The sequence below is a fragment of the Gigantopelta aegis genome, chromosome 13 (genome assembly GCF_016097555.1).
Source record: "Gigantopelta aegis isolate Gae_Host chromosome 13, Gae_host_genome, whole genome shotgun sequence".
NCBI classification, from domain to species: domain Eukaryota; kingdom Metazoa; phylum Mollusca; class Gastropoda; order Neomphalida; family Peltospiridae; genus Gigantopelta; species Gigantopelta aegis.
In genome coordinates this window covers 22,835,780-22,863,341 of record NC_054711.1, presented here as the reverse complement: position 1 = coordinate 22,863,341, position 27,562 = coordinate 22,835,780, and the positions used below count along the sequence as shown (strand labels likewise).

Below are 27,562 nucleotides of genomic sequence, written 5' to 3'. Positions count from 1 at the left end.
CCTGTAACACATTTGGATGAAGTTACAACAGTGAAACATGAGTCTGTGACTTTGAAATGGTGGAATACCCTCTAGAAATAGAATAAAACTCGACTCCATAACTGTTACTTCTCAGAAGCACGTGCGTTTAAAAAAAATTAATTAGAAATGCATTTTGTGATATGAAAAACACCAGGATGACCAAAAACACTTCGAATGTACGGAAATGGATAATTTAAACAATAACATCTAAGTAAGTTATGATTTCAGTTGTCAAAAACGGCTATAATAGTAAATAAATATGCCTTAGTGGTTAAAAACTAGGTGATGTCCCTTTAATGCAATAAATTACATTCTGAACAACAAAAGACACGCAACTATTAATTTAGTTTTTTCAGTTAATTTATTTAAAATTATTCACTTTGAATCCCATAAATATTTGTGTCTGTTAGTATTATTAAAATTGTAGGCCCATTTTAACAAAACATTTTTACAGTTGGTTTTGATTAACGACACCACTAGAGCACATTGATTTATTAATTATCTGCTACTGGGTGTCAAACTTTTGGTAATTTTGACATACAATCTTAGAGAGAAAACCCGCTACATTGGGTTTTTTTTTATTAATAGCATGGGATCTTTTATACCATTGCACCATCCCACAGACAGGATAGCACATACCACGGTATTTGATATACCAGTCGTGGTGCACTAGATGGAACGAGAAATAGCCCAATGAGCGTCCATTTTAACAAGTTATGCAAAGGATGGTGTAGACTTGTAAACAAAGTGCATGGTATGGGGGGGGGGGGGTCCTGCTTCTCTGAAAAATATAATGAACAAAATTGCTTGAGCAGGGAGGGAAGGAAGGAAATGTTTTATTTAAGGACGCACTCAACACATTTTATTTACGGTTATATGGCGTCAGACATATGGTTAGAGCAGGGAGGGATTTTGACACCCCCAACCCCCCCCCCCAAACCTAAGAACAACCCCAAACAAACAAAAACCAAACAAAAAAAACAAACAAAAAACAAAACAAAAACAAACAACAACAAACAAACAAACAAACAAACAAACAAACAACCTCATCCTGCACAAGCGCCTGTAATCTTACCAACTTAATTTTATCATGAATTTATTAATTTTACAAAATTCAAATTTCTTTTTGTGTGCAGTATACATTCACTGCTCTTTGACTGCCACGTAACGCCCCCTGCACTGCAGCGACGCTGACAAGGGCATTTGCTAATTAGCGGGTACCGCCCCCTTGTCTACCCGCCAGACAGCCTAACCTGCAGTGAGCCAGACAGGGCAGGGGGGGGGGGAGATGGGGGGGGGGGAAATGGGGGGGGGGGGGGTGTGTTCAGCTTTGCGTTATGCATTTGGCGTTAAACTTTGACCACATCGGGAACCAGTCAAGTAGTTTGCAAACGTTAGCGCTGCTCGCTGCTTCATGCGAATTTTCACTTCTTTTTTTTCAATGTATTTTATGATGGAGCATAACCCGACCCCCATAAAAAAAAGTTCACTTATCATAGTCTAGACACTCCAACTCGCGCAGTTTCCCGTATACACGCCTGCAAAAAACATTAGCGTCGGAAGTCAAAGTTTGTTTCGTTTAACGACACCACTAGAGCATATTAATTAATCGTCTGCTATTGGATGTCAAACATTTGGGAAATATTCTGACATTTGTACATTAGCCAGGGCCGTACCCTGATCAAAATCTGGGGGGGGGGGGGGACTACTTTTTATAAACAAATGAAACACTGTACAAATTAAACCCTGAGATGTGTATGCTATTTTCTGGAGTAAAAAAGAAAAAGAAAAAAGAAAAGAGAGATTCTCAGGAGGGTAACAACCTCCACTGCCCCCCCCCCCCTCGGAGGGTACAGCTCTGTTAGCAGCAAGGAGTCTTTCATAATATATTCACTTTCCCCCACAGACAGGACAGCACATATCCGGACCTTTAATATACCAGTAACTGAACTCTTGTTGGAAGAAGAGAAAAAAAAACCCATCAAAGAACTGGTCCACCGAGAGGAGTTTGTTTGTTTTGTTTAACGACACCACTAGAGCACATTGATTTATTAATCATCGGCTATTGGATGTCAAACATTTGGTAATTATGACTCGTAGTCATCAGAGGAAACACACTACATTTTTCCATTAGTAGCAAGGGATCTTTAATGTGCACCATCCCACAGACATGATAGCACATACCACGGTATTTGATATACTAGTTGTGGTGCACTGGTTGGAACGAGTAATAGCCCAATGGGTCACCGAGAGGAGTTTACAGGCCTGTAGGAACAAGGGTAGGGTGGGGGTGGGGGCAATCTCAAGTGGAGGGGACACAGCCTCTTGGGGCGGGGGGGGGGGGGGGAACCAAGCCATATTTTTATCTTTATTTATATAGAGTTGGACAAAAAACAAACAAAACAAAATTTCGTCCTCGGTTGGGGAGGTGGGGGGGGGGGGGGCACATATCGGTTCCTACGGCGCTGACTCGATCCCCCGACCCAAACACCTCGGGCGAGCTCTCTACCGACTGAGCTAGATCCTTCCCCTAGACGTCGGAAGATACCAGCAAACAGAAGTTTGTTTTGTTAAATAAACCATTTCCTTCCTTCCTTCCTTCTATTTCTCGCTCCAGCCAGTGCCCCACTACTGGTACATCAAAGGCCGTGGTATGTCTTATCCTGTCTGTGGGATGGTGCATATAAAAGATCTCTTGTTGCTGATAGAAAAAGAGTAGCCCATTAAGTGGCAACAACGGGTTTCCTCCCTCAATATATGTGTGGTCCTTAACCATATGTCCGACGCCATATAACCGTAACTAAAATGTGTTCGAGTGCGTCGTTAAATAAACCATTTCCTTCCTTCCTTCCTTCCTTCTATCGACTGAGCTATATCCCTTCCTAGATGTCGGAAGATGTCAGCAAACAGAAAACCGTCTTTACAACTGTAGATGCGTGTGATTTCAGATGCAGTGAATTGCACTGGGCGGACAAAAATGTAATAGTCGGAATTCTCATTCAAATTTATTATATCTCGGTGAATTCTGAAAACATCCATTTAGCGATTAACCATCCTGACCCGTCCCCTGGCGTGCATTTTCACAGACACGGTCCTGCCCCCTGGTGTGTGTTCAACATGCCTAGCCCGCCCCCTGGTCTGTATTTCAACAGACGTATCGGGTTTTCGCGGTCTTTAGAACACACTGGAAATAATAACAATAAAACATCTACCTGCTAAGTTACTAGTAATATAAACACAGGGGCAGTTCTAGGGGTACATCAAAGTGTCAAGGTGTATGGGTGTGGATGTTGAGTGATACAGGGTTTTTTGCTGATATTTTATGTTTCTTTGTTGTTGTTGGGTTTTTTTTTTTTTTTTTTTTTGTACTTTGGTTTGTTTTGATTATTTTAAACAAACAAAAAATAATAAGAAATAAAAAGAAAAAAAAGAAGTTTACCGATATCTTAGCATATTTTTGAACTACGGCTACTGTGTGTAGAGCGTAGACCAGGGGTAAGTTCAGCCAGACCAAGCAGAAAAACGTCCGCTAGACTGGTTTATTCGCTTCACGGTAAACCAAATGGTGACGTCGGGAACCAATCAAATAGTTCGCGAACGTTAGCGAAACGTTTGCTGGCTGAACTTAGAGAAGCAAACTATTTGACTGCTTCCCAACGTGGCCATTTGGTGTACCGTAAAGCGCATTTACCAGTTCAGAGGACGTTTTTTCCGCTCGGTATGGCTGAACGCAGCCCAGGGACATAGTCAGGAGAGCGGCTAGACTGATTTTTGCGCTTGGCGATCTAAATATGACTTTGATACGATAGAAGACGATAGTACCAGTCATACTATTCCACTCGCGTGGCCGGTAGGAGGTGGAGGGGTGGAGTAGAGAGTTCCGGGTCATTGTTCTTCAATCACACCTTCTCTCCCCCCCCCCCCCCACCACTTTATATATTCTGTATCAGAGAGAACGTCCAAATATTCGTCTAGCTCTCTAACGGCAGAGTACTCGGGCTAGTATATGTGGTGCAAGGGTAGGGGTGGGGGATTCGTCCATGGACACCACCCCTGCTCAAAGTAAAATTTATTTTCTTTAAAAAAAAAAAAAAAATCCGGAGAAGCATAACTCGACTCTTCTAGAAACTTTGCTCGCCTCAGTCTATTTCCCGCCCCTGCATAAATTTCTGAATTCATAAGCACATGCCCCAAGTTCAGCCAGCAAACGTTTCGCTAACGTTCGCGAACTATTTGATTGACGCGTTAAGCGCGTAAACACATTCAGCGGACGTGTTTCTGCTGTCTCGCTGAACTTACCCTGAAGTATCGAAATAACCATTATGCTAGATACTAAAAATAGCTGCAGTTCAAAAATGTGCTGAGGTGTGATCTGACAATACAGCGGGTTCCTTTCCTTATAGAGCACCTGGTCCATTTTTAGAAGAAACGTCATATAGTGCGGGTCAATTTAATCATATTTAGAACACCCCAGCAGCCAGTGGTCAATGTAAAATGTATAATTTAGGAAAGGAGGTAGAAATATTTTATTTTATTACGCACTAAAAAGGCTCGGTGGAAGCAAGTGCTGACTGAGATCGAGGGTGCAAAGTTTCTAGGGAATGAATGAATGAATGAATGAATGAATGTTTAACGACACCCCAGCACGAAAAATACATCGGCTATTGGGTGTCAAACTACGGTAATGCAAACAAATAAAGTGATGATCAACATCAATATAAAAATTCAATAAAAACAGTGTTAAAAACTGTGCAAAAATACAAACATCACAGATAGATATTGACTTTTACTCAAAATTTCAATTTGTGCTGTATTGGCCGTTCTGAAAGAGAATGTTTCACCCCTGCACTACGGGGAGGTTACAGCACGCGCAGGGGAAGTTTCTAGGGAGTTCGGGGGGGGGGGGAGGGGTATGCTCCCCCGTAAAATGTTTTTGAAAATAGACGTCCTGAAATGCAATTTCCTGCATTCTACAAGTATACAATTCACGTCTGCCTTAAGATTTACTAGCAATAATAAAAAAATTTATTCAGAATTATTGGAGGGGCTAGACCCCCCAGACCCCATCCTGCTCCGCCATGCCTGCTAAACACATTTATATTGTGGTAATATGGCGTCGGACACATGATTAAGAACCAGAGAAACAATAAGGGGGTTACCTGCTGCTTGCATGCCATGGACTACTCTTTCTCGATTAGCAGCAAGGAATCTTTTATATGCACAATACCGCAGACAGAATAGTACATGTATATAACTGTCTATGTACTTAACGTTTGTTTTGTTTGACACACACAGAGCGAGAGAGAGAGAGAGAGAGAGAGAGAGAGAGAGAGAGAGAGAGAGAGAGAGAGAGAGAGAGAGAGAGAGAGAGAGAGAGAGAGAGAGTCTTATCTAAACATACGTTTTTTTCCTCTGATTTATGACTATGTTGCCATAATTTAATTATATATCAATATACCGATAATAAGTAGGATATGACAAGTGTATACCTGGTTAAATTAAACACAGTTCGGGACAACTTAAATGTGCGACTTTGTCTTAACAGTGTTTAACAAGGGCGGATACAGAATGTTTGTGGGGAGGGTGTGTCACGTTTAAAAGGGCACCTACAGTATTCAAACGTACACTAACATACGGTACATTTATATAAATGGCAGAAGTCTTCCCTTGACATTGTGCTCTTCTGGTGTCTTTAAAAAACGAACTTCACCAAAAATGTGTTTGATTTGTTTAACGACACCACTAGAGCACACTGATTTATTAATCATCAGCTATTGGATGTCAAATATTTGGTAATTCTGACATAGTCTTGGAGAGAAAACCCGCTACATTTTCCCATTAGTAGCAAGGGATCTTTTCACCATCCCAGGACAGGATAGTACATACCACGGGCTTTGATATACAATTCATAGTACACTGGCTGGAACGAAAAATAGTCAGTCGGCCCACCGACGGGGATCGATCCCAGACCGCTTTACCCATTGGGCCCATTTCGCCTCTTGCACCAAGTTGATAATATAGGTAAATACTAGATTCAATATCCCCCATTTAAAATAAATAAAATCAATTAATTGTAATTCCTCTACTAACCCCTTGTAATGTTAAAGTTTGTTTTGTTTAACGACACCACTAGAGCACATTGATTAATTAATTATTGGATGTCATAAATTTGGTAGTTCTGACTCGTAGTTATGAGAGGAAACCCGCTACATTTTTCATTAACAGTAAGGGATCTTTTATGCACTTTTCCACAGACAGGATAGCACATACCACGTTCTGTGACCAGTTGTATGACAATGATTGGAACGAGAGAAAAACAACAACAATCAATTGAATGGATCCATCTAGGTGGTTCGATACTGCGACGCAAGCACCTCAGACGAGCGCTTAACCAACTGAGCTAAATCATGCCCCGGAGAAAAAATAAATCTTGCCCCGGAGTATAACAGACAGTGACGTAAGAAGGTGCCAAAAAGTGTGTGTGTGAGTGGGTGGGGGTGGGGGGCACACTTCTATATTTACACACTTTTACACTATTATAAAGCAAAATATCTGAAAAGTGGGGGGGGGGCACATGCCCCCTTGCCCCCCCCCCCCCCCCCCACGTCCCGCTTCCTACGCCAATGCCAGAGGTGTGCACCCGGCATTATGTCCCTGTGGTTCGCTCCTGTTTAATCATGTTATACTCACGAGTCGCGAACGACACGGAAACTGACGATCGAGCTAAATAGTCTACCAACAGTAAGTCCGTGCAGCCAGACGACACTCTGTAACGGGAGGTCTGCCCGTTTATTTTGCTCCACTTACGTCAGTCAGTCTGACCCGCCACCCCCTGTCGGGTCATACAGTGGGAACAGCCCAAGAAATAGCTTTCACACGTGCTTAGAGCGAGCCTTGCGCGAGCTCCACTTCACTGGACGATTTTAGCGTTCAGAAGTTGTTTGGGAGAGAGAAACGGTGAGAGAGGGAGAGAGAGGAGAGAGAGAGACTTTTGGATTATTATTGTTGTACAAAGCGACGGCGAAAACATTTGCATGTCTGCAGTTTAACGCTAAGCGGCGCAATGCCCATAAGTTATTTAAAAACTTTCGTGGATGTTATACTGTCACCCTTGTCGACGGTAACGGGAAGAGCGACTAGAAAAGTCGAATCGGGATCTACTAATATGTTGTCGCTGTCAAAGGCGATTTTCTGGGCGGCGATTTGGCTAGAAGTCGTCACGCCAACTTTTTCACAGGGCGTAAGCAAAGACAACAGTTTTTCAGGTAAGTGTCAGTCCATTCAATATACGTCGTACCTCACGGGCTCACCCTTAAAAAAAAAAAAAGACGTCTGTGCAATTGTCTTTTCTGTTTTGTACGTATTCCCCACCCGGTTATAAATAAACGTGACTCCCCAGGCGATTTGTGCTCGGTGTTTACAGAACGTCGAGGAACAAACTCAAATTTCGTTTATAATTTTATAGTCGTTGTTTTTTTAAATTTTGTTTATATATCTTGTGTGTAGGTCTTCTTATCCCATTTATACAAGCAAGACGCGAACAGTGCTTTGTGCCCCCGTTGACAGAATGCCAACAGACCACCGTAAAACCCTTTATGTAGCCTGTCGTTAAGTTAAAGAAGGTAGAGGGTATGGCTACAACTAAATGTACAAGTCTTATAACATAACTTTGGACATGCCAAGAGCAGGCAAAGATGAGCAGATGTACCCGAAAGTGATCCCCCCCCCCCACACACACACAAAAAAAGAAGAAAGCTCCTTTTCATTTCAAATTATTTTCATGCTTATATATCCAATTAAGGTTCAAGCACACTGTCCTGGGCACCCACCTCAGCTATCTGAGCTTTCTGTCCAGGACAGTGGGTTAGTTGTTAGTTTGTTAGTGGTTAGTGAGAGAGAAGAGGGTATAATGGCCTTACACCTACCCACTGAGCCCTTAAGAACTCGCTCTGGATTGGAGCCGGTACCAGGATGCGAACCCTGTATCTACCAGCCTCTAGTTCAATGGCTTAACCACTGCACCACACAGGCTGGTGCTCCTTTTGAAGTTGTCTTGCTGGATAAGATGCACATTTTCTGATCAGTGCTCTAGTTTTAGAATTAGTTTTAATACACTGTATCATACTATCAGTGTATGTAGGTCCTAGACAGCTATTACCACTGGCATATATCTAGCTTAGATAATAGGGACAGCCTGCCCCCCCACCCCCCACCCCCAACGACAACAACAGACAAACCCAAAAGCAAAAAAAAAAACAAAAAAAAAAACCCATACCTCCTTCCCCCACCACATTATATAATTGCCTGTTGTCCTAAAACAAATGTATAAGCAGTGTGAGTGCCCCTGCCCCTATCCAGGGATGAGCAAAACATTTCGACAAATTATCTAAAAAAAAAAGAAGCAAAACCCAGTTATTTAACAACAAAACGCCAGTTAATACATGAAATTTTTTCGCCAAATTTAAATAAAATTCACCGATTGTTCCTAAAATTCACGAATTTGGCGAGTGGCAGAGCTAGCCCTGCCCCCCCCCCCTCCCCCCTATAAAATCCTGGCTATAGATTCCATCTGTTACACAAACAACATGTAGATCACTTCTTATCAATGTCTACAATATCTCTAATAGTAATAACGCACCATAAAAAAACTGTTTTAGTTTCCATTCTACCCCCACCCACCCCAGACTATGACCCTGCAAGTTATTACATCTTTCCTGAACACTAAAATGAAGTAAATCCATTATAATCATTTTATCCACTAAACAGTTGGATTTCACCTTGAACTTCTTGGATGTCCACATCCTCCCTGTTACTTGTTCCAGCTAGTGCACCACGACTGGTATATCAAAGGCTGTGGTATGTCCTATCCTGTCTATGGGGATGGTGCATATAACGGATCCCTTGTTACTAATGAAAAAAATGTCGTATGTTTGCTCTCTAAGACTATATGTCAAAATTACGAAATGTTTGACATCTAATAGCCGATGATTAGTAAATCAATGTGCTCTAGTGGTGTTGTCAAACAAAACTAACTTTTAACTTTCATCCCCAAAACATACACTGCATCTTCAGCACCAGTTATATACAGCTCTATTGACCTGACGAATATCAACAAACTTAACCCTCTACATGTCTAATCTCCAGTGCAACAGATAAGGAAATATAACTTTCATAAAACATGTTTTAGGACTATCTATCAGTCAGTATGTACACATATTCATGGGAATTCTGTTTATTTGCAAGCTGACGAACCACAAAACTGAACAGCCTGTATCCTGTAGTGCTGATGGGTGTAAGTTTTTCTCGCTTTCTGTAACAGGTGATTTTTCTCACTCTGTGTTTTCATTGACCTAGCTATAAGTTTTGCTCGGCACATGAATAGAAATACTGTCACACAATTTGTTACAGTCTACAGCTCAACAACGCTCAATGAGTGTGTGCTGCTCACACAGAATATAATAATATACACAAGGCAGACTTCGCTGTGATGAAAAATTGAGGGGAGTAAAAAGTTGTTGTTTTTTAATAACACCACTAGAGCACATTGATTTACTAATCATTGGACATTGGATACGTGTATAAATCAAATATGTGGTAATTCTGACATATAGTTTTAGAGAGAAAACGTGCTACATTATTTCATTAATAACAGGGAATCTTTTATATACATCATCCCACAGACAGGATAGCACATCCCACAGAGAGGGTAGCACATACCACAGCCAGGATAGCACATGCCACAGCCTTTGATTCACCATTCGTGGTGCACTGGCTGAATCGAGAAGTAGCCCAGTAGGCCCACTGACAAGGATTGATCCTAGACTGACCGTGCATCAGGCGAGCAGTTTACCACTGCTAAGTCACGACCCCACACGGAATATAATAATTAATATATATATATATATATATATACTGGGTGCAGATCTCACTGTGAATTTATTTTTAAAGGGAGAGATTAGTTGCTCATCTAACTTAGATTATGGGGAGCCATTTAAGACTAAAATATCAGCATATTGATGTATAAAAATTACACTGCAATTTACAGGATGGAAATGGGTGCCCCCCCCCCCCCACTAATTTCTGTGTTATTGTTATCAGAATGCTGGTAAATGCTGTATTTCCGTGTTATTGTTCTCAGAATGCTGGTAAATGCTGTATTTCTGTGTTATTGTTATCAGAATGCTGGTAAATGCTGTATTTCCGAGTTATTGTTTTCAGAATGCTTGTAAATGCTGTATTTCTGTGTTACTGTTCTCAGAATGCTGATAAATGCTGTATTTCCATGTTATTGTTCTCAGAATATTGGTAAATGCTGTATTTCTGTTCTCAGAATGCTGATAAATGCTGTATTTCCAAGTTACTGTTATCAGAATGCTGGTAAATGCTGTATTTCCGAGTTATTGTTCTCAGAATGCTTGTAAATGCTGTATTTCCGTGTTACTGTTCTCAGAATGCTGATAAATGCTGTATTTCCAAGTTATTGTTCTCAGAATGCTGATAAATGCTGTATTTTTGAGTTATTGTTCTCAGAATATTGGTAAATGCTGTATTTCTGTTCTCAGAATGCTGGTAAATGCTGTATTTCTGAGTTATTGTTCTCAGAATGCTGATAAATGCTGTATTTGAACACCTGAAATTTGTCTTCTCCACCCCAGTGATCAGTGTCTCTGATAACTATAGTATTGCACCTGTTTATTATTGTTATAAATATATATACTTGATATATAATATTGATATCGTGCCATGTACATTGTATCATAGGGTCTTATGATGTCATGCTTATCCATGATTTTGTTGTTACCAGGGTTGCATGTCTGATGAGATTGGGAAAATTAGCGAGTCAATCACACTTGGGATCTTTGTTTTCATGCCACTGAATGATGCAGTAGACTACTTTTGAATTAGTTTATTGGAACAGACATAATTTAAAAAAAAAAAAAATATATATATATATATATATATATATTGGAAATTTGGAGCATAGAAATTCAGGGCTTGAACTTAACAACAGCACTGACCACAGTTGCAGTCATTGAGATAAAAATTGCTGTAAGTAGAGAGCATCACCAATGGCACTTTTGTGCTGTTGGTAAAGCTCCTCAACACTAGCAAAATATATACACCTGGTGTACATTATCTGCCAATATTTAAAATTTGCAAATTTGAAGTATGTCTACATACAGTAAATGAACCTTTCAATCATTTTTATTTGCTGCATATGTCACTTTAAAAAAAAATTGCCATAGGCAGGCTAAAAATTGCCGTGGGAGGCAAATTCTTAAGTTTGAGTCCCACTTACAGTTTCAGTGTAACTTTCTTTTGGGAAGAGGCCTATGTTTGGACTCATAGAATGCCTGGATAAATCACTGTTATTTCACTGATTATTTTTACACTGATTCATATCAATTTAGGTAATAAATATATAAACTGCAATATCAATAATTAATTTGTTGACAAAGCTCAAAATAGGTGGATTAGATTTTTGATTTTTACATAAAATTTTAATTTTGTGCACATATATTTTTTGGTGTAGTATGTTTTGCTATAGTATTTAAGGAATCGTTTTTCCAATGGCAACATGCAGTGTTAATGTTTTTTAAAAATTCACATTGTATGAATGTTCATCTCAGTGCATGTTAAAACACACATTTTAAAACACAATTTATGAAAAGATGATGTTTTTTTTTCTTTGAAATAAGCCTCCAGATTTCATGGAACCCAAATTTCCATTACCCATAATATCATATTTATAAACATAATCCACCATAGTTACTGAAAACATACCACTTTATGACAGGTTCCAGTGATCATGGGGCATTGGCGTGCAGGAAACAGTTTGTTAGTATCGTGACACAATTGGCATTCCCAAATTTCAGAGATCGTTATTATGCAATTCTAAAATGTTATCAGGTCTTTAGATGGCACCATGCAAAGCTGAGGTGATAAAAAAAGGTGCGTTCAAAAATAAGTAAGCCCATTTTCAATTTCTCCTCAAAGAAAGAAAGAAAGAAATGTTTTATTTAACGATGCACTCAACACATTTTATTTACGGTTATATGGCGTCAGACATATGGTTAAGGACCACACAGATTTTGAGAGGAAACCCGCTGTCACCACTACATGGGCTACTCTTTCCGATTAGCAGCAAGGGATCTTTTATTTGTGCTTCCCACAGGCAGGATAGCACAAACCATGGCCTTTTTTGAACCAGTTATGGATCACTGGTCGGTGCAAGTGGTTTACACCTACCCACTGAGCCTTGCAGAGCACTCACTCAGGGTTTGGAGTCGGTATCTGGATTAAAAATCCCATGCCTCGACTGGGATCCGAACCCAGTACCTACCAGCCTGTAGACCGATGGCCTACCACGACGCCACCGAGGCCAGTAATTTCTCCTCAAGATCAATGGAATGTTAAGCTGTAATTAGATTAAAATAACTTGAAATACATTTCTGAATAGATGTATTTAAAAAGACATACTCTAGTTTTTAAACACTAACACATATTGTTTTACTATTATAAACGTTTTTGATAACTTGAATCATACTTTACTTTAGATTATCAATTTCCATACATTCGGAGTGTTTTTGGTCATCCTGGTGTTTTTAATATTACAAAATGCATTTCTCATATTTTTAAAAATGCACGTGCGTCTGAAAAGTAACAGTTATGGATTTGAGTTTTAGTCTATTTTTAGAGGGTATTTCACCATTTCAGAGTCACAGACTCATGTTTCATTCAGTTGTAACTTTACCCAAATGTGTTTCAGGTTTGTAGATTATCTAAACTTAGTGTTAATTTTTACGGGCTGAAACTAGTGTCTGTCCCTTTAACTAAACTTAGTGTTAATTTTCACGGGTTGAAACTAGTGTCTGTCCCTTTAACTAAACTGAGTGTTAATTTTCACGGGTTGAAACTAGTGTCTGTCCCTTTAACTAAACTGAGTGTTAATTTTCACGGGCTGAAACTAGTGTCTGTCCCTTTAACTAAACTTAGTGTTAATTTTTACGGGCTGAAACTAGTGTCTGTCCCTTTAACTAAACTGAGTGTTAATTTTCACGGGTTGAAACTAGTGTCTGTCCCTTTAACTAAACTGAGTGTTAATTTTCACGGGTTGAAACTAGTGTCTGTCCCTTTAAGTCTTTACCTGCATGTCTAGCTCTGGCTGAGCAAAACAATTTCCAACATTGTCTATTAAACTTCAAAAATTGCAGAAATTGTCAGTTATTTTCTTTTTAAAATGTCAATTATTACATGAAAGTATTTCGCAGAACTGAAATAAAATTTAAGATTACTGCACTAAAAAGACCTCGGTGTGTTCGGAACAGACAAAAACACTTGTGCCCAAATTAGTGAGATTTAAACCTCTGTGTTAAATAGTACTCGATACTCAATTTGCAATTGATCACCAACTGTCTCTAATCAAAATGTTAGAAACCTGTTTTTGACTTACACATGATGAGTAATTAACCCAATATTTATAATGCTTAAACACCTGTTTTTGACTTACACATGAGCAATTAACCCAATATTTATAATGCTTAAACACCTGTTTTTGACTTACACATGATGAGCAATTAACCCAATATTTATAATGCTTAAACACCTGGGTTTACGGAAAACGGGCTTTGTAAATTTGGACCCAAATGTTCCTTGAAATGAGAAAGTGTTTCTCATAAAAAATTTCAACTCCTGAGGCCAGGGAACATGTAGGTCTATCTCTTTATATGACAAAATTTGTCTCTTTCCTCTCTGGGGGAGGAATGTAGACCAGTGATAAAGCACTCGTTTGTTGCATGGTCTTGCTTTCCTCTCTTTACCGGAGCATCACCCTTTTCCCTTTCACCATCCCACAGTCATGTACTGTACCTAGTTCTTAAAAGCCATCATCACAAAGCAGGTATTTGTATATATATTTAGACCATGTACATGTATGACCCCATTTAATCTTCTTTTTTTTGTCCCCAGCCTCCAGACACCATTATCGTTTTGTCACCTGAATCTAAACACAATTATATTTGCCATTGTGCCCTTTCAAACGGGAGGTCAGCCGAAAGGTGACTGTACGTGGATTTGTGTGTTTGAATGTCCGATATGGTTAACTATAGATTGGCTTATACACGGATATGTTTATGTTAGCAGTTATCTGAAATATTAATTCCAGGTTTCTTATCTCAAGCAGAAACTGTAGCAAGAGTCTGTATTGCTGCAATTGTAAAGCTGTTCGGACTAACAGAGTGTTTAATGGCTAGAATTACATTTTAAATACAGAGGGTGGGATGTAAAGATGTTCGGACTAACAGTCTGTTTAATGGCTAGAATTACATATTAAATACAGAGGGTGGGATGTAAAGATGTTCGGACTAACAGAGTCTGTTTAATGGCTAGAATTACATATTAAATACAGAGGGTGGGATGTAAAGATGTTCGGACTAACAGAGTGTGTTTAATGGCTAGAATTACATATTAAATACAGAGGGTGGGATGTAAAGATGTTCGGACTAACAGTCTGTTTAATGGCTAGAATTACATTTTAAATACAGAGGGTGGGATGTAAAGATGTTCGGACTAACAGAGTCTGTTTAATGGCTAGAATTACATATTAAATACAGAGGGTGGGATGTAAAGATGTTCGGACTAACAGAGTGTTTAATGGCTAGAATTACATTTTAAATACAGAGGGTGGGATGTAAAGATGTTCGGACTAACAGAGTGTGTTTAATGGCTAGAATTACATATTAAATACAGAGGGTGGGATGTAAAGATGTTCGGACTAACAGAGTCTGTTTAATGGCTAGAATTACATTTTAAATACAGAGGGTGGGATGTAAAGATGTTCGGACTAACAGAGTCTGTTTAATGGCTAGAATTACATATTAAATACAGAGGGTGGGATGTAAAGATGTTCGGACTAACAGAGTCTGTTTAATGGCTAGAATTACATATTAAATACAGAGGGTGGGATGTAAAGATGTTCGGACTAACAGAGTCTGTTTAATGGCTAGAATTACATTTTAAATACAGAGGGTGGGATGTAAAGATGTTCGGACTAACAGAGTCTGTTTAATGGCTAGAATTACATTTTAAATACAGAGGGTGGGATGTAAAGATGTTCGGACTAACAGAGTCTGTTTAATGGCTAGAATTACATATTAAATACAGAGGGTGGGATGTAAAGATGTTCGGACTAACAGAGTCTGTTTAATGGCTAGAATTACATATTAAATACAGAGGGTGGGATGTAAAGATGTTCGGACTAACAGAGTCTGTTTAATGGCTAGAATTACATATTAAATACAGAGGGTGGGATGTAAAGATGTTCGGACTAACAGAGTGTTTAATGGCTAGAATTACATATTAAATACAGAGGGTGGGATGTAAAGATGTTCGGACTAACAGAGTGTTTAATGGCTAGAATTACATATTAAATACAGAGGGTGGGATGTAAAGATGTTCGGACTAACAGAGTGTGTTTAATGGCTAGAATTACATATTAAATACAGAGGGTGGGATGTAAAGATGTTCGGACTAACAGAGTGTGTTTAATGGCTAGAATTACATTTTAAATACAGAGGGTGGGATGTAAAGATGTTCGGACTAACAGAGTGTGTTTAATGGCTAGAATTACATATTAAATACAGAGGGTGGGATGTAAAGATGTTCGGACTAACAGAGTCTGTTTAATGGCTAGAATTACATATTAAATACAGAGGGTGGGATGTAAAGATGTTCGGACTAACAGAGTCTGTTTAATGGCTAGAATTACATATTAAATACAGAGGGTGGGATGTAAAGATGTTCGGACTAACAGAGTGTGTTTAATGGCTAGAATTACATATTAAATACAGAGGGTGGGATGTAAAGATGTTCGGACTAACAGAGTGTGTTTAATGGCTAGAATTACATATTAAATACAGAGGGTGGGATGTAAAGATGTTCGGACTAACAGAGTCTGTTTAATGGCTAGAATTACATATTAAATACAGAGGGTGGGATGTAAAGATGTTCGGACTAACAGAGTGTGTTTAATGGCTAGAATTACATATTAAATACAGAGGGTGGGATGTAAAGATGTTCGGACTAACAGAGTCTGTTTAATGGCTAGAATTACATATTAAATACAGAGGGTGGGATGTAAAGATGTTCGGACTAACAGAGTGTGTTTAATGGCTAGAATTACATATTAAATACAGAGGGTGGGATGTAAAGATGTTCGGACTAACAGAGTCTGTTTAATGGCTAGAATTACATATTAAATACAGAGGGTGGGATGTAAAGATGTTCGGACTAACAGAGTGTTTAATGGCTAGAATTACATATTAAATACAGAGGGTGGGATGTAAAGATGTTCGGACTAACAGAGTCTGTTTAATGGCTAGAATTACATATTAAATACAGAGGGTGGGATGTAAAGATGTTCGGACTAACAGAGTCTGTTTAATGGCTAGAATTACATATTAAATACAGAGGGTGGGATGTAAAGATGTTCGGACTAACAGAGTCTGTTTAATGGCTAGAATTACATATTAAATACAGAGGGTGGGATGTAAAGATGTTCGGACTAACAGTCTGTTTAATGGCTAGAATTACATATTAAATACAGAGGGTGGGATGTAAAGATGTTCGGACTAACAGTCTGTTTAATGGCTAGAATTACATATTAAATACAGAGGGTGGGATGTAAAGATGTTCGGACTAACAGTCTGTTTAATGGCTAGAATTACATATTAAATACAGAGGGTGGGATGTAAAGAAGTTCGGACTAACAGTCTGTTTAATGGCTAGAATTACATATTAAATACAGAGGGTGGGATGTAAAGATGTTCGGACTAACAGTCTGTTTAATGGCTAGAATTACATATTAAATACAGAGGGTGGGATGTAAAGATGTTCGGACTAACAGAGTGTGTTTAATGGCTAGAATTACATATTAAATACAGAGGGTGGGATGTAAAGATGTTCGGACTAACAGTCTGTTTAATGGCTAGAATTACATATTAAATACAGAGGGTGGGATGTAAAGATGTTCGGACTAACAGTCTGTTTAATGGCTAGAATTACATTTTAAATACAGAGGGTGGGATGTAAAGATGTTCGGACTAACAGAGTCTGTTTAATGGCTAGAATTACATTTTAAATACAGAGGGTGGGATGTAAAGATGTTCGGACTAACAGTCTGTTTAATGGCTAGAATTACATTTTAAATACAGAGGGTGGGATGTAAAGATGTTCGGACTAACAGAGTGTGTTTAATGGCTAGAATTACATATTAAATACAGAGGGTGGGATGTAAAGATGTTCGGACTAACAGAGTCTGTTTAATGGCTAGAATTACATATTAAATACAGAGGGTGGGATGTAAAGATGTTCGGACTAACAGAGTCTGTTTAATGGCTAGAATTACATATTAAATACAGAGGGTGGGATGTAAAGATGTTCGGACTAACAGAGTGTTTAATGGCTAGAATTACATTTTAAATACAGAGGGTGGGATGTAAAGATGTTCGGACTAACAGAGTGTTTAATGGCTAGAATTACATATTAAATACAGAGGGTGGGATGTAAAGATGTTCGGACTAACAGAGTGTGTTTAATGGCTAGAATTACATATTAAATACAGAGGGTGGGATGTAAAGATGTTCGGACTAACAGAGTGTGTTTAATGGCTAGAATTACATATTAAATACAGAGGGTGGGATGTAAAGATGTTCCGACTAACAGAGTCTGTTTAATGGCTAGAATTACATATTAAATACAGAGGGTGGAATGTAAAGATGTTCGGACTAACAGAGTGTGTTTAATGGCTAGAATTACATATTAAATACAGAGGGTGGGATGTAAAGATGTTCGGACTAACAGAGTCTGTTTAATGGCTAGAATTACATATTAAATACAGAGGGTGGGATGTAAAGATGTTCGGACTAACAGAGTCTGTTTAATGGCTAGAATTACATATTAAATACAGAGGGTGGGATGTAAAGATGTTCAGACTAACAGAGTCTGTTTAATGGCTAGAATTACATATTAAATACAGAGGGTGGGATGTAAAGATGTTCCGACTAACAGAGTCTGTTTAATGGCTAGAATTACATATTAAATACAGAGGGTGGGATGTAAAGATGTTCCGACTAACAGAGTCTGTTTAATGGCTAGAATTACATATTAAATACAGAGGGTGGGATGTAAAGATGTTCGGACTAACAGAGTCTGTTTAATGGCTAGAATTACATTTTAAATACAGAGGGTGGGATGTAAAGATGTTCGGACTAACAGTCTGTTTAATGGCTAGAATTACATTTTAAATACAAAGGGTGGGATGTAAAGATGTTCGGACTAACAGAGTGTTTAATGGCTAGAATTACATATTAAATACAGAGGGTGGGATGTAAAGATGTTCGGACTAACAGAGTCTGTTTAATGGCTAGAATTACATATTAAATACAGAGGGTGGGATGTAAAGATGTTCGGACTAACAGTCTGTTTAATGGCTAGAATTACATATTAAATACAGAGGGTGGGATGTAAAGATGTTCGGACTAACAGTCTGTTTAATGGCTAGAATTACATATTAAATACAGAGGGTGGGATGTAAAGATGTTCGGACTAACAGTCTGTTTAATGGCTAGAATTACATTTTAAATACAGAGGGTGGGATGTAAAGATGTTCGGACTAACAGAGTGTGTTTAATGGCTAGAATTACATATTAAATACAGAGGGTGGGATGTAAAGATGTTCCGACTAACAGAGTCTGTTTAATGGCTAGAATTACATATTAAATACAGAGGGTGGAATGTAAAGATATTCGGACTAACAGAGTCTGTTTAATGGCTAGAATTACATATTAAATACAGAGGGTGGGATGTAAAGATGTTCGGACTAACAGAGTCTGTTTAATGGCTAGAATTACATATTAAATACAGAGGGTGGGATGTAAAGATGTTCGGACTAACAGAGTCTGTTTAATGGCAAGAATTACATATTAAATACAGAGGGTGGGATGTAAAGATGTTCGGACTAACAGAGTCTGTTTAATGGCTAGAATTACATATTAAATACAGAGGGTGGGATGTAAAGATGTTCGGACTAACAGTCTGTTTAATGGCTAGAATTACATATTAAATACAGAGGGTGGGATGTAAAGATGTTCGGACTAACAGTCTGTTTAATGGCTAGAATTACATTTTAAATACAGAGGGTGGGATGTAAAGATGTTCGGACTAACAGAGTCTGTTTAATGGCTAGAATTACATATTAAATACAGAGGGTGGGATGTAAAGATGTTCGGACTAACAGAGTCTGTTTAATGGCTAGAATTACATATTAAATACAGAGGGTGGGATGTAAAGATGTTCGGACTAACAGAGTCTGTTTAATGGCTAGAATTACATATTAAATACAGAGGGTGGGATGTAAAGATGTTCGGACTAACAGAGTCTGTTTAATGGCTAGAATTACATATTAAATACAGAGGGTGGGATGTAAAGATGTTCGGACTAACAGAGTCTGTTTAATGGCTAGAATTACATATTAAATACAGAGGGTGGGATGTAAAGATGTTCGGACTAACAGAGTCTGTTTAATGGCTAGAATTACATATTAAATACAGAGGGTGGGATGTAAAGATGTTCGGACTAACAGAGTCTGTTTAATGGCTAGAATTACATATTAAATACAGAGGGTGGGATGTAAAGATGTTCGGACTAACAGAGTCTGTTTAATGGCTAGAATTACATATTAAATACAGAGGGTGGGATGTAAAGATGTTCGGACTAACAGTCTGTTTAATGGCTAGAATTACATTTTAAATACAGAGGGTGGGATGTAAAGATGTTCGGACTAACAGAGTCTGTTTAATGGCTAGAATTACATTTTAAATACAGAGGGTGGGATGTAAAGATGTTCGGACTAACAGAGTCTGTTTAATGGCTAGAATTACATATTAAATACAGAGGGTGGGATGTAAAGATGTTCGGACTAACAGAGTCTGTTTAATGGCTAGAATTACATATTAAATACAGAGGGTGGGATGTAAAGATGTTCGGACTAACAGAGTCTGTTTAATGGCTAGAATTACATATTAAATACAGAGGGTGGGATATGGTCCAGTGATAAAGGGTGGGTTTAGCTCAGTCGGTTGAGTGCTCGCTTAAGGTGCTTGTGTCGCAGGATCAAATCATCTCGATGGATCCATTCAACTGATTGGGATATTTTTCACTTTGACCCTAGTTTCTACCCGTAAAAGTGGAGCACTAAGTTTGGTTAATTTACAAACCCATAACAAATTTGGATACAAGCGACAGTGCATCAAGCAAGCGCTTTACCACTGGGCTACGTCCTGCCCCACATCATATTTATAGATGACACAGACTGTATATGTGTGTATGGGAGGATTAGTCCAGTTCTATTCAGCTACGTAGACAACATGTACATGCTAGATGTCTGTTCATTGTGTATTACATGGGTCTCGAGTTTCAACACTCAGCCGTTTCTGTGGCTGTTAGTTTTTAGTGGTACACAAAGCAGCAGGGTGCCTTCCTGGCTCACACATTTTTTGTCTGGCATTTTACATATATTTTATATAACATATTTTAAATTTTGGGACAGTGCCAGTTTAAAAAACAAAAAAATGTGTAAACAGTTTTGAATTTTGATTGAAACATATTACCAGTCTGTGTAATTAAAAAAAAAAAAAAAATCATTCCAATTGATGCACCACAACTGATCAAATGCTGTGGTATGTGCTTTCTTTTTCTGTCTTTGGGAAAATGCATATAAAACAGGTGCGGATGCAGGATTTCTGAAGGGGGGGGGGTGGTGGTCCAAATGTGATGACTCATCTCTCCTTTTACACAGAACAGTTAATATAATCATGTTTACCCTTAAAGGTTATGGTCTGTTTTCAAAAGAAGGGGGGGGGGGACTCTGGACCCCCCCTGGATCCGCTACTGGAAAAGATCCCGTGCTACTAATTAATCAATGTGCTCTAGTGGTGTCATTAAACAAAACAAACTTGTTGTAGTCAATTACCATCGATGCATCCATTGGGCCATTTCTCAGTCTAGCCAGTGCTCCACAACTGGTATAACAAAGGCTGTGGTATACTATCCTGTCTGTGGGATGCTGCATATAAAAGATCCCCTGCTGCTAATTGAAAAAGAATAGCCCATACAGTGGTGACAGTGGGTTTCCTCCCTCACTATCTGTGTGGTCCTTAATTATATGTCCGACGCCATATAACCGTAAATAAAATGTGTTGAGTGCGTTGTTAAATAAAACATTTCCTTCCTTCCATATAACCGTAAATAAAATGTGTCGAGTGTGTTGTTATATAAAACATTTCCTTCCTTCCTACCATATAGTATAGCAGATGGGATCTAGCTCAGTTGATAGAATGCTTGCCTGAGGTTCTTGGGTTCAGAGGATCAAACCCCGTCAGTGGACCCATTCTATAATTTGTTTTTCTCTCGATCCAACCAGTGTCCTATATGACTGTATCATTGTCAGTATTTATCAAATGTTTGACATCAAGTAACTAACGGTTAAGATATCCATGTGCTCTAGTAGTGTTGTTAAACAAAACAAGCTTTTAAAAATGTTTCATTTTTCATTGATAAGAAAATCATCCTCTCTGGTAGTAATATATCTATAGACTAAATTTACCTGCATGCTAAGTAAGCCACTGACTTAAAGAGACCATATTTTACTACATGTACTATTCTTTATATTTGTATAGCATCGCCACAAGTTTTGTTTAGACAATTTATATGACCCGCCCACTTCTGCTGTCCTTTATGGGTGACAGGTCAAAGGACCGGCCCACTTCTGTCTGTAGGGGTGACAGCTTGTCTGATTGGGCTGACAGGTAATCAAAGACTTGTCTTCAAAGAGGTCAAATGTTTAAAAATAAACAATTTGTAACCACGAAAAGACATGAGCTCTTCTATGGAGTATAAAATAATGAATACCAGGACAAAGAATTGACTTTGTACCATTCAGCACTTAAATTAACCTTAGCCAAACAGATTTGCCTGGGTAAACATGTTGAATTTGTACGATTATTTACTTTTACTTAATGAATTGTATTAAAAGGTTTCAGTGTCTTCGCAATAAATCGGTGTTTAACCGACGACATAAAGGGAAAGAAACTTTGTGTGTGTAGAAACACACTGACGTGTAGGAATTCACATTACTATAAATAGCACGTAGCCCAGTCATAAAGCGCTTGCTTGATGCGTGGTCGGTATGGGATCGATCTCTGTCGGTGGGCCAATTGGGTTATTTTTCACTTCAACCAGTGCACCAGGACTGGTATATCAAAGGCCATGGTATGTGCTATCCTGTCTGTGGAATAGTGCATATCCCATTGGTGGACCTATTGGCCTATTTGTCGTTGCAGCCAGTGCTACTAAGGGATAAATATAGTGGGTTTCCTCTCTAAGACTATATGACAAAATTACTGAATGTTCCACATCCAATAGCCGATGATTAATAAATCTATGTGCTCTAGTGGTTTTGTTAAACAAAACAAATTTTAAATGATGGTTCGCCTGAAATATTTGTGCACTATTAATATCTACTTTCTTTCAGTAATTTACCGAAATAGCTCAGGAGAGCGTTTGATGCATCGGTCATGTAGCATTACTGACTACAACTCAGCATGCGTAAAAGCTGAGTTTATTTTTTCTCCAAGTAAATATTTTCTATTTTCCTTTTGAACTTGGACTCCGATACACAGTAATTAGTTTCCACGTGGTCTTGCAAAGATGACTGAAGACGTTGATTGTTGTTGCTGTATTTTCCTACGTAGCGTTAAGTCTTGTACCAGGTGGTCTTGACCATGTGAGTGAAGTCTGGCAGGTTATGCATCTTGTCTATACCTGAGTATATAGGTACCTGGACCCAACATCTTGTCTATACCTGAGTATATAGGTACCTGGACCCAACATCTTGTCTATACCTGTGTATGTAGGTACCTGGACCCAACATCTTGTCTATAGCTGTGTATGTAGATATCTGGGCCCAAAATCTTGTCTATACCTGTGTATGTAGGTACCTGGACCCAACATCTTGTCTATACCTGTGTATGTAGGTACCTGTACATCTAAATGGCTACGAAGAAAGGAAGGGATGAAATGTTTTATTTAACGATACACTCACCACATTTTATTTATGGTTATATGGCATTGGACATACAGTTAAGGACCACACAGATATTGAGAGAGGAAACCTGCTGTCACCACTTCATGGACTATTCTTTTTGATTAGCAGCAAGGGATCTTTTATGTACACCATCCCATAGACATGATAGCACATACCAAAGCCTTTGATATACCAGTCGTGCACTGCATGAGAAATAGCCCATTGGGCCCAATGGACAAGGATCAATCCCAAAACGACTGCGCATGACTAAACAGCTGGGGGGGGGGGGGGGGGCAGGACATAGCTCAGTGGTAAAATGCTCGCCTGATGTGTGATTGATCTAGAGGAGGGGGCACAGACCTAGTCAAGCCCCCCCCCCCCCCTCTCCAGCATACAGGTTTTGACCGGGTTATAAATCCAGTTTTGTGTTTTTTGCGCTGACTGGTGTTTTTGTGTTTTCACACTGACTGCTGGTTCATGTTAGACATCTTGTCTCCTCTTTGTTAACATTTGTTCATTCACATTGTGCTTATATCCAATTACGGTTCTGAAGCTTGCTGTTATGAGGCCAACATATATCTACATGTTCAGGGCGCCACCATTCTAGGGCTCGAAACTCGCCAAAAGATATGGTGGCCCAAAAAATAATAATGGATATTGGCAAATTAAAGTAAGCGAACTAGGAACCACGAGCAAGATTTTAATGTGGAATAAATATATGCAATACAAATATTAATAGTGGCTCATAGGTTATAGCTCTAACGCCATTATTTTTTAATATTTAATTTACCGAAACTGAACATTGGTTGCATTTGGCGACCTGGCCACAGGCTGTTTCAATCATGTTTTTAATTGTATGGAATTGGATTCTCAAAATAAATTTAGATTTTATAGCATCAGTCTTACATACCCTCCCCACCAAAAACCCCCGTCCCAGATAGTAATTGTATATTATTTCTGGAGGCTATTTCTCCAGGTTCTGATGTCTAATGGGATTGAGAAAAGTAGTGTGAGTAAATGCAAAGCTAGCCCTGGCATTTGCCAAATTCGTCAGTTTCGAATTTTAAACACAACTGGCGAATTTTATTTGAATTTGGTGACAGAATTTCACGTATTGATTGATAATTTCTTGAAAATGATGGTGGGTTTCTGCAATTTTTAGACTTTAATGGATAAATTTGGCAACATTTTCTACACACCCAGAGCTATCCCTGAAATCATACTTGGAATATGTTTCCTGTCCACTATATAAACGTTTAAAGATTGTTTTGTTTAACTACATCACTAGAGCTCATTGATTTTATTAAATCTTTGGCTAGTGGATGTCAAACATTTTTGGTAATTTTTGCATGTAGTCTTGGAGAGGAAACCCGCTACATTTTTCCAGTAGTAGCAAAGGATCTTTTATATGCACCATCCACAGAGAGGATAGCACATACCACGGCCTTTAATATACCAGTTGTGGTGCACTGGCTGGAACGAGAAATAGCCGAATGGTTCCACCAATGGGGCAAGAGATCTTTTATATGCACCATCCACAGAGAGGATAGCTCATACCATGGCCTTTGAATATACCAGTTGTGGTGCACTGGCTGCAATGAGAAATAGCCCAATGGTTCCACTAATGGGGCAAGAGATCTTTTATATGCACCATCCACAGAGAGGATAGCACATACCATGGCCTTTAATATACCAGTTGTGGTGCACTGGCTGCAATGAGAAATAGCCGAATGGTTTCACTAATGGGGCAAGAGATCTTTTATATGCACCATCCACAGACAGAATAGCACATACCATGTCCTTTAATATACCAGTCGTGGTGCACTGGCTGCAATGAGAAATAGGCCAATGGTTCCACCGATAGGGCAAGAGATCTTTGATATGCACCATCCCACAGACAGGACAGCACATACCATGGCCTTTAATATACCAGTTGAGGTGCACTGGCTGCAATGAGAAATAGGCCAGTGGTTCCACCAATGGTACAAGGGATCTTTTATATGCACCATCCCACAGACAGGATAGCACATACCATGGCCTTTAATATACCAGTTGTGGTGCACTGGCTGCAATGAGAAATAGGCCAATGGTTCCACCAATGGTACAAGGGATATTTTATATGCACCATCCCACAGACAGGACAGCATATCAGGGCTCACCCTGTATGTACATTGCCAAATTAGCCAATGGATAATTTGTATACAAAATGTCTACAAAATGTAGACTTTGGCTAATAAAATATTCTTCAAATTAACCACATTTTAATGATTTTCAAAGAAAATACTCTACATTTCTAAAAACTTGCTAAACCAAAATTTATTCCAGTGTGAGCCCTGCATGTATACCACAGCCTTTGATATACGAGTCGTGGTGCACTGGCTAGAACGAGAACTAACTTAATTTATCACTTTAAAAGAAAATTCATGAAAAACCTCCCAATATCGCCAACCTTGAAGCTCACAGAGTTTACATGGACCATAAATTAGACTCTAAAGTGGCTGCATGTTTTTGTCTTGGTGTTGTGTTTTACAGTATACTTTATTACTGCGCCACAGCAATAAACCACTGGTGCAAACAGCCATTGGACACATAAATCAAACTGTATCTTTCTAATCACACCTCGGAATAAATTATTATTGTCTGTTAATTGAATTGAAGATTTCGTCTGGACCATAAACAATCCCAGATGCAGGCCTTATGAAGAAAAGGAGGTGCTGACCTGGGCCCTGTACCACGAAGCGATCTTAGCACTAAGATCACCTTAAATGCATAACTACCATATGCTCTTAAGAAGATCGTAGCGCTAAGATAACTTCGTGGAACGGGGCCCTGGGCATTGGGTACATGCTTAAGGAAATGGCGCACATGAAAGGGTAATTCAGCTTAAATATTACTCAAGAGTCCATGTAACATGACATACATAGAGAATAATACACCAGTATCCATTGGATCCGATTCAGTGTGTTTTCCTGTCTGTGGGAAAGTGCATATAAAAGATCCCTTGTTGCATTAGAAACAATGTAGTGGGTTTCCTCTGATGACTACCAGTAAGAATTAACAAATGTTTGACATCCAACAGCCGATGATTAATAATTCATCAATGTGTTCCAGTGGTATTGTTAAACAAAACAAACTTTAACTTACAACGGGTTGTTGCCAAATATATTATTGTATTTCTTCAACACTCTTAAAAAGTCATTCTTATTACTGTTTTACAGGAAAACAGTAAACAAAAAGCGTCAGTGTGTAAGAAATATAATAATGCATTTGGCAACCACCCGTTGTAAGTTAAAGTTTGTTTTGTTTTGTTTAACAACACCACTGGAGCACATTGATTAATTAATCATTGGCTATCGGATGTCAAACATTTGGTAATTCTGACTCATAGTCATCAGAGGAAACCAGCTACATTTTTCCTGATGCAGCAAGGGATGTTTTATATGCACTTTCCCACAGACGTCAGCATTAGGTCGAAAGTGTATAAATTAATGACATCATAGACATAGACGACCTCGGAACAGCCAATCACAAGGCTCAGAGGTGATCTACACCATATGTAAGAGATGATATTCATCTACAACGGGTTATCCCAGGGAACATTTTGTTTTCAAAATCTTGATTTTACAAATTGGTATTACAAGCAACTACTGTTTAATGTTTCAAAACTGTGTAGCGATCTCTAAAACTTGCGTTGCGAATCACGATGTGATACAGAACAGAATGTTCCCAGCATTCCTTACATGGGTGTGTAAGAAAGTAAGACACAACAAGAAAATCAGTGATTACTCCCTAAGTGGAAGGAAGGAAGGAAATGTTTTATTTAACGACACACTCAGCACATTTTATTTATAGTTATATGGCGTCAGACATATGGTTAAGGACCACACAGATATTGAGATAGGAAACCAGCTGTCACCATTTTTTGGGCTACTCTTTTTTGATTAGCAGCAAGGGATCTTTCATATGCACCATCCCATAAACAGGATAACGCATACCACAGCCTTTGATCTACCAGTTATGGTGCACTGGCTGGAGCGAGAAATAGCTCAATGGGCCCACCGACGGGGATCGATCCCACACTGACCGCACATCGATTGAGCAGAGGCAAAATTTAGCTCTGTCAGTAGAAAGAAAGAAGGAAGGAAGGAAGAAAGGAATGTTTTATTTAATGACACATCAACACATTTTAATTATGGTTATATGGCATTGGACATATGGTTGAGGACCACACAGATAATGAGAGAGGAAACCATCTGCTGCCATGCAGTGGACTTCTCTTTCCAGTTAGCAGCAAAGTTTTTATATGCAACATCCCATAGAAAAATAGCACATACCACGGCCTTTGTTACACCAGTTGTGTGGCACTGGCACTGGCTAGAATGAAATATAGCCCAATGAATC

General features: G+C 38.8%; 1 protein-coding gene across 3 annotated transcripts in view; it reads left to right on the top strand.

The window, feature by feature from the left end:
* Nucleotides 1-6,778: 6,778 nt before the first annotated feature.
* Nucleotides 6,779-27,562, top strand: part of LOC121387333 (collagen alpha-1(I) chain-like) — a 199,799-nt gene continuing 179,015 nt past the window's right edge. For all 3 annotated transcript variants that reach the window (XM_041518378.1, XM_041518377.1, XM_041518376.1), the window contains exon 1: nt 6,779-7,286. In XM_041518378.1, the coding sequence (XP_041374312.1) occupies nt 7,085-7,286 (202 nt within the window). In that variant the 5' untranslated portion in view covers nt 6,779-7,084. The remainder of the gene's footprint in view (nt 7,287-27,562) is intronic.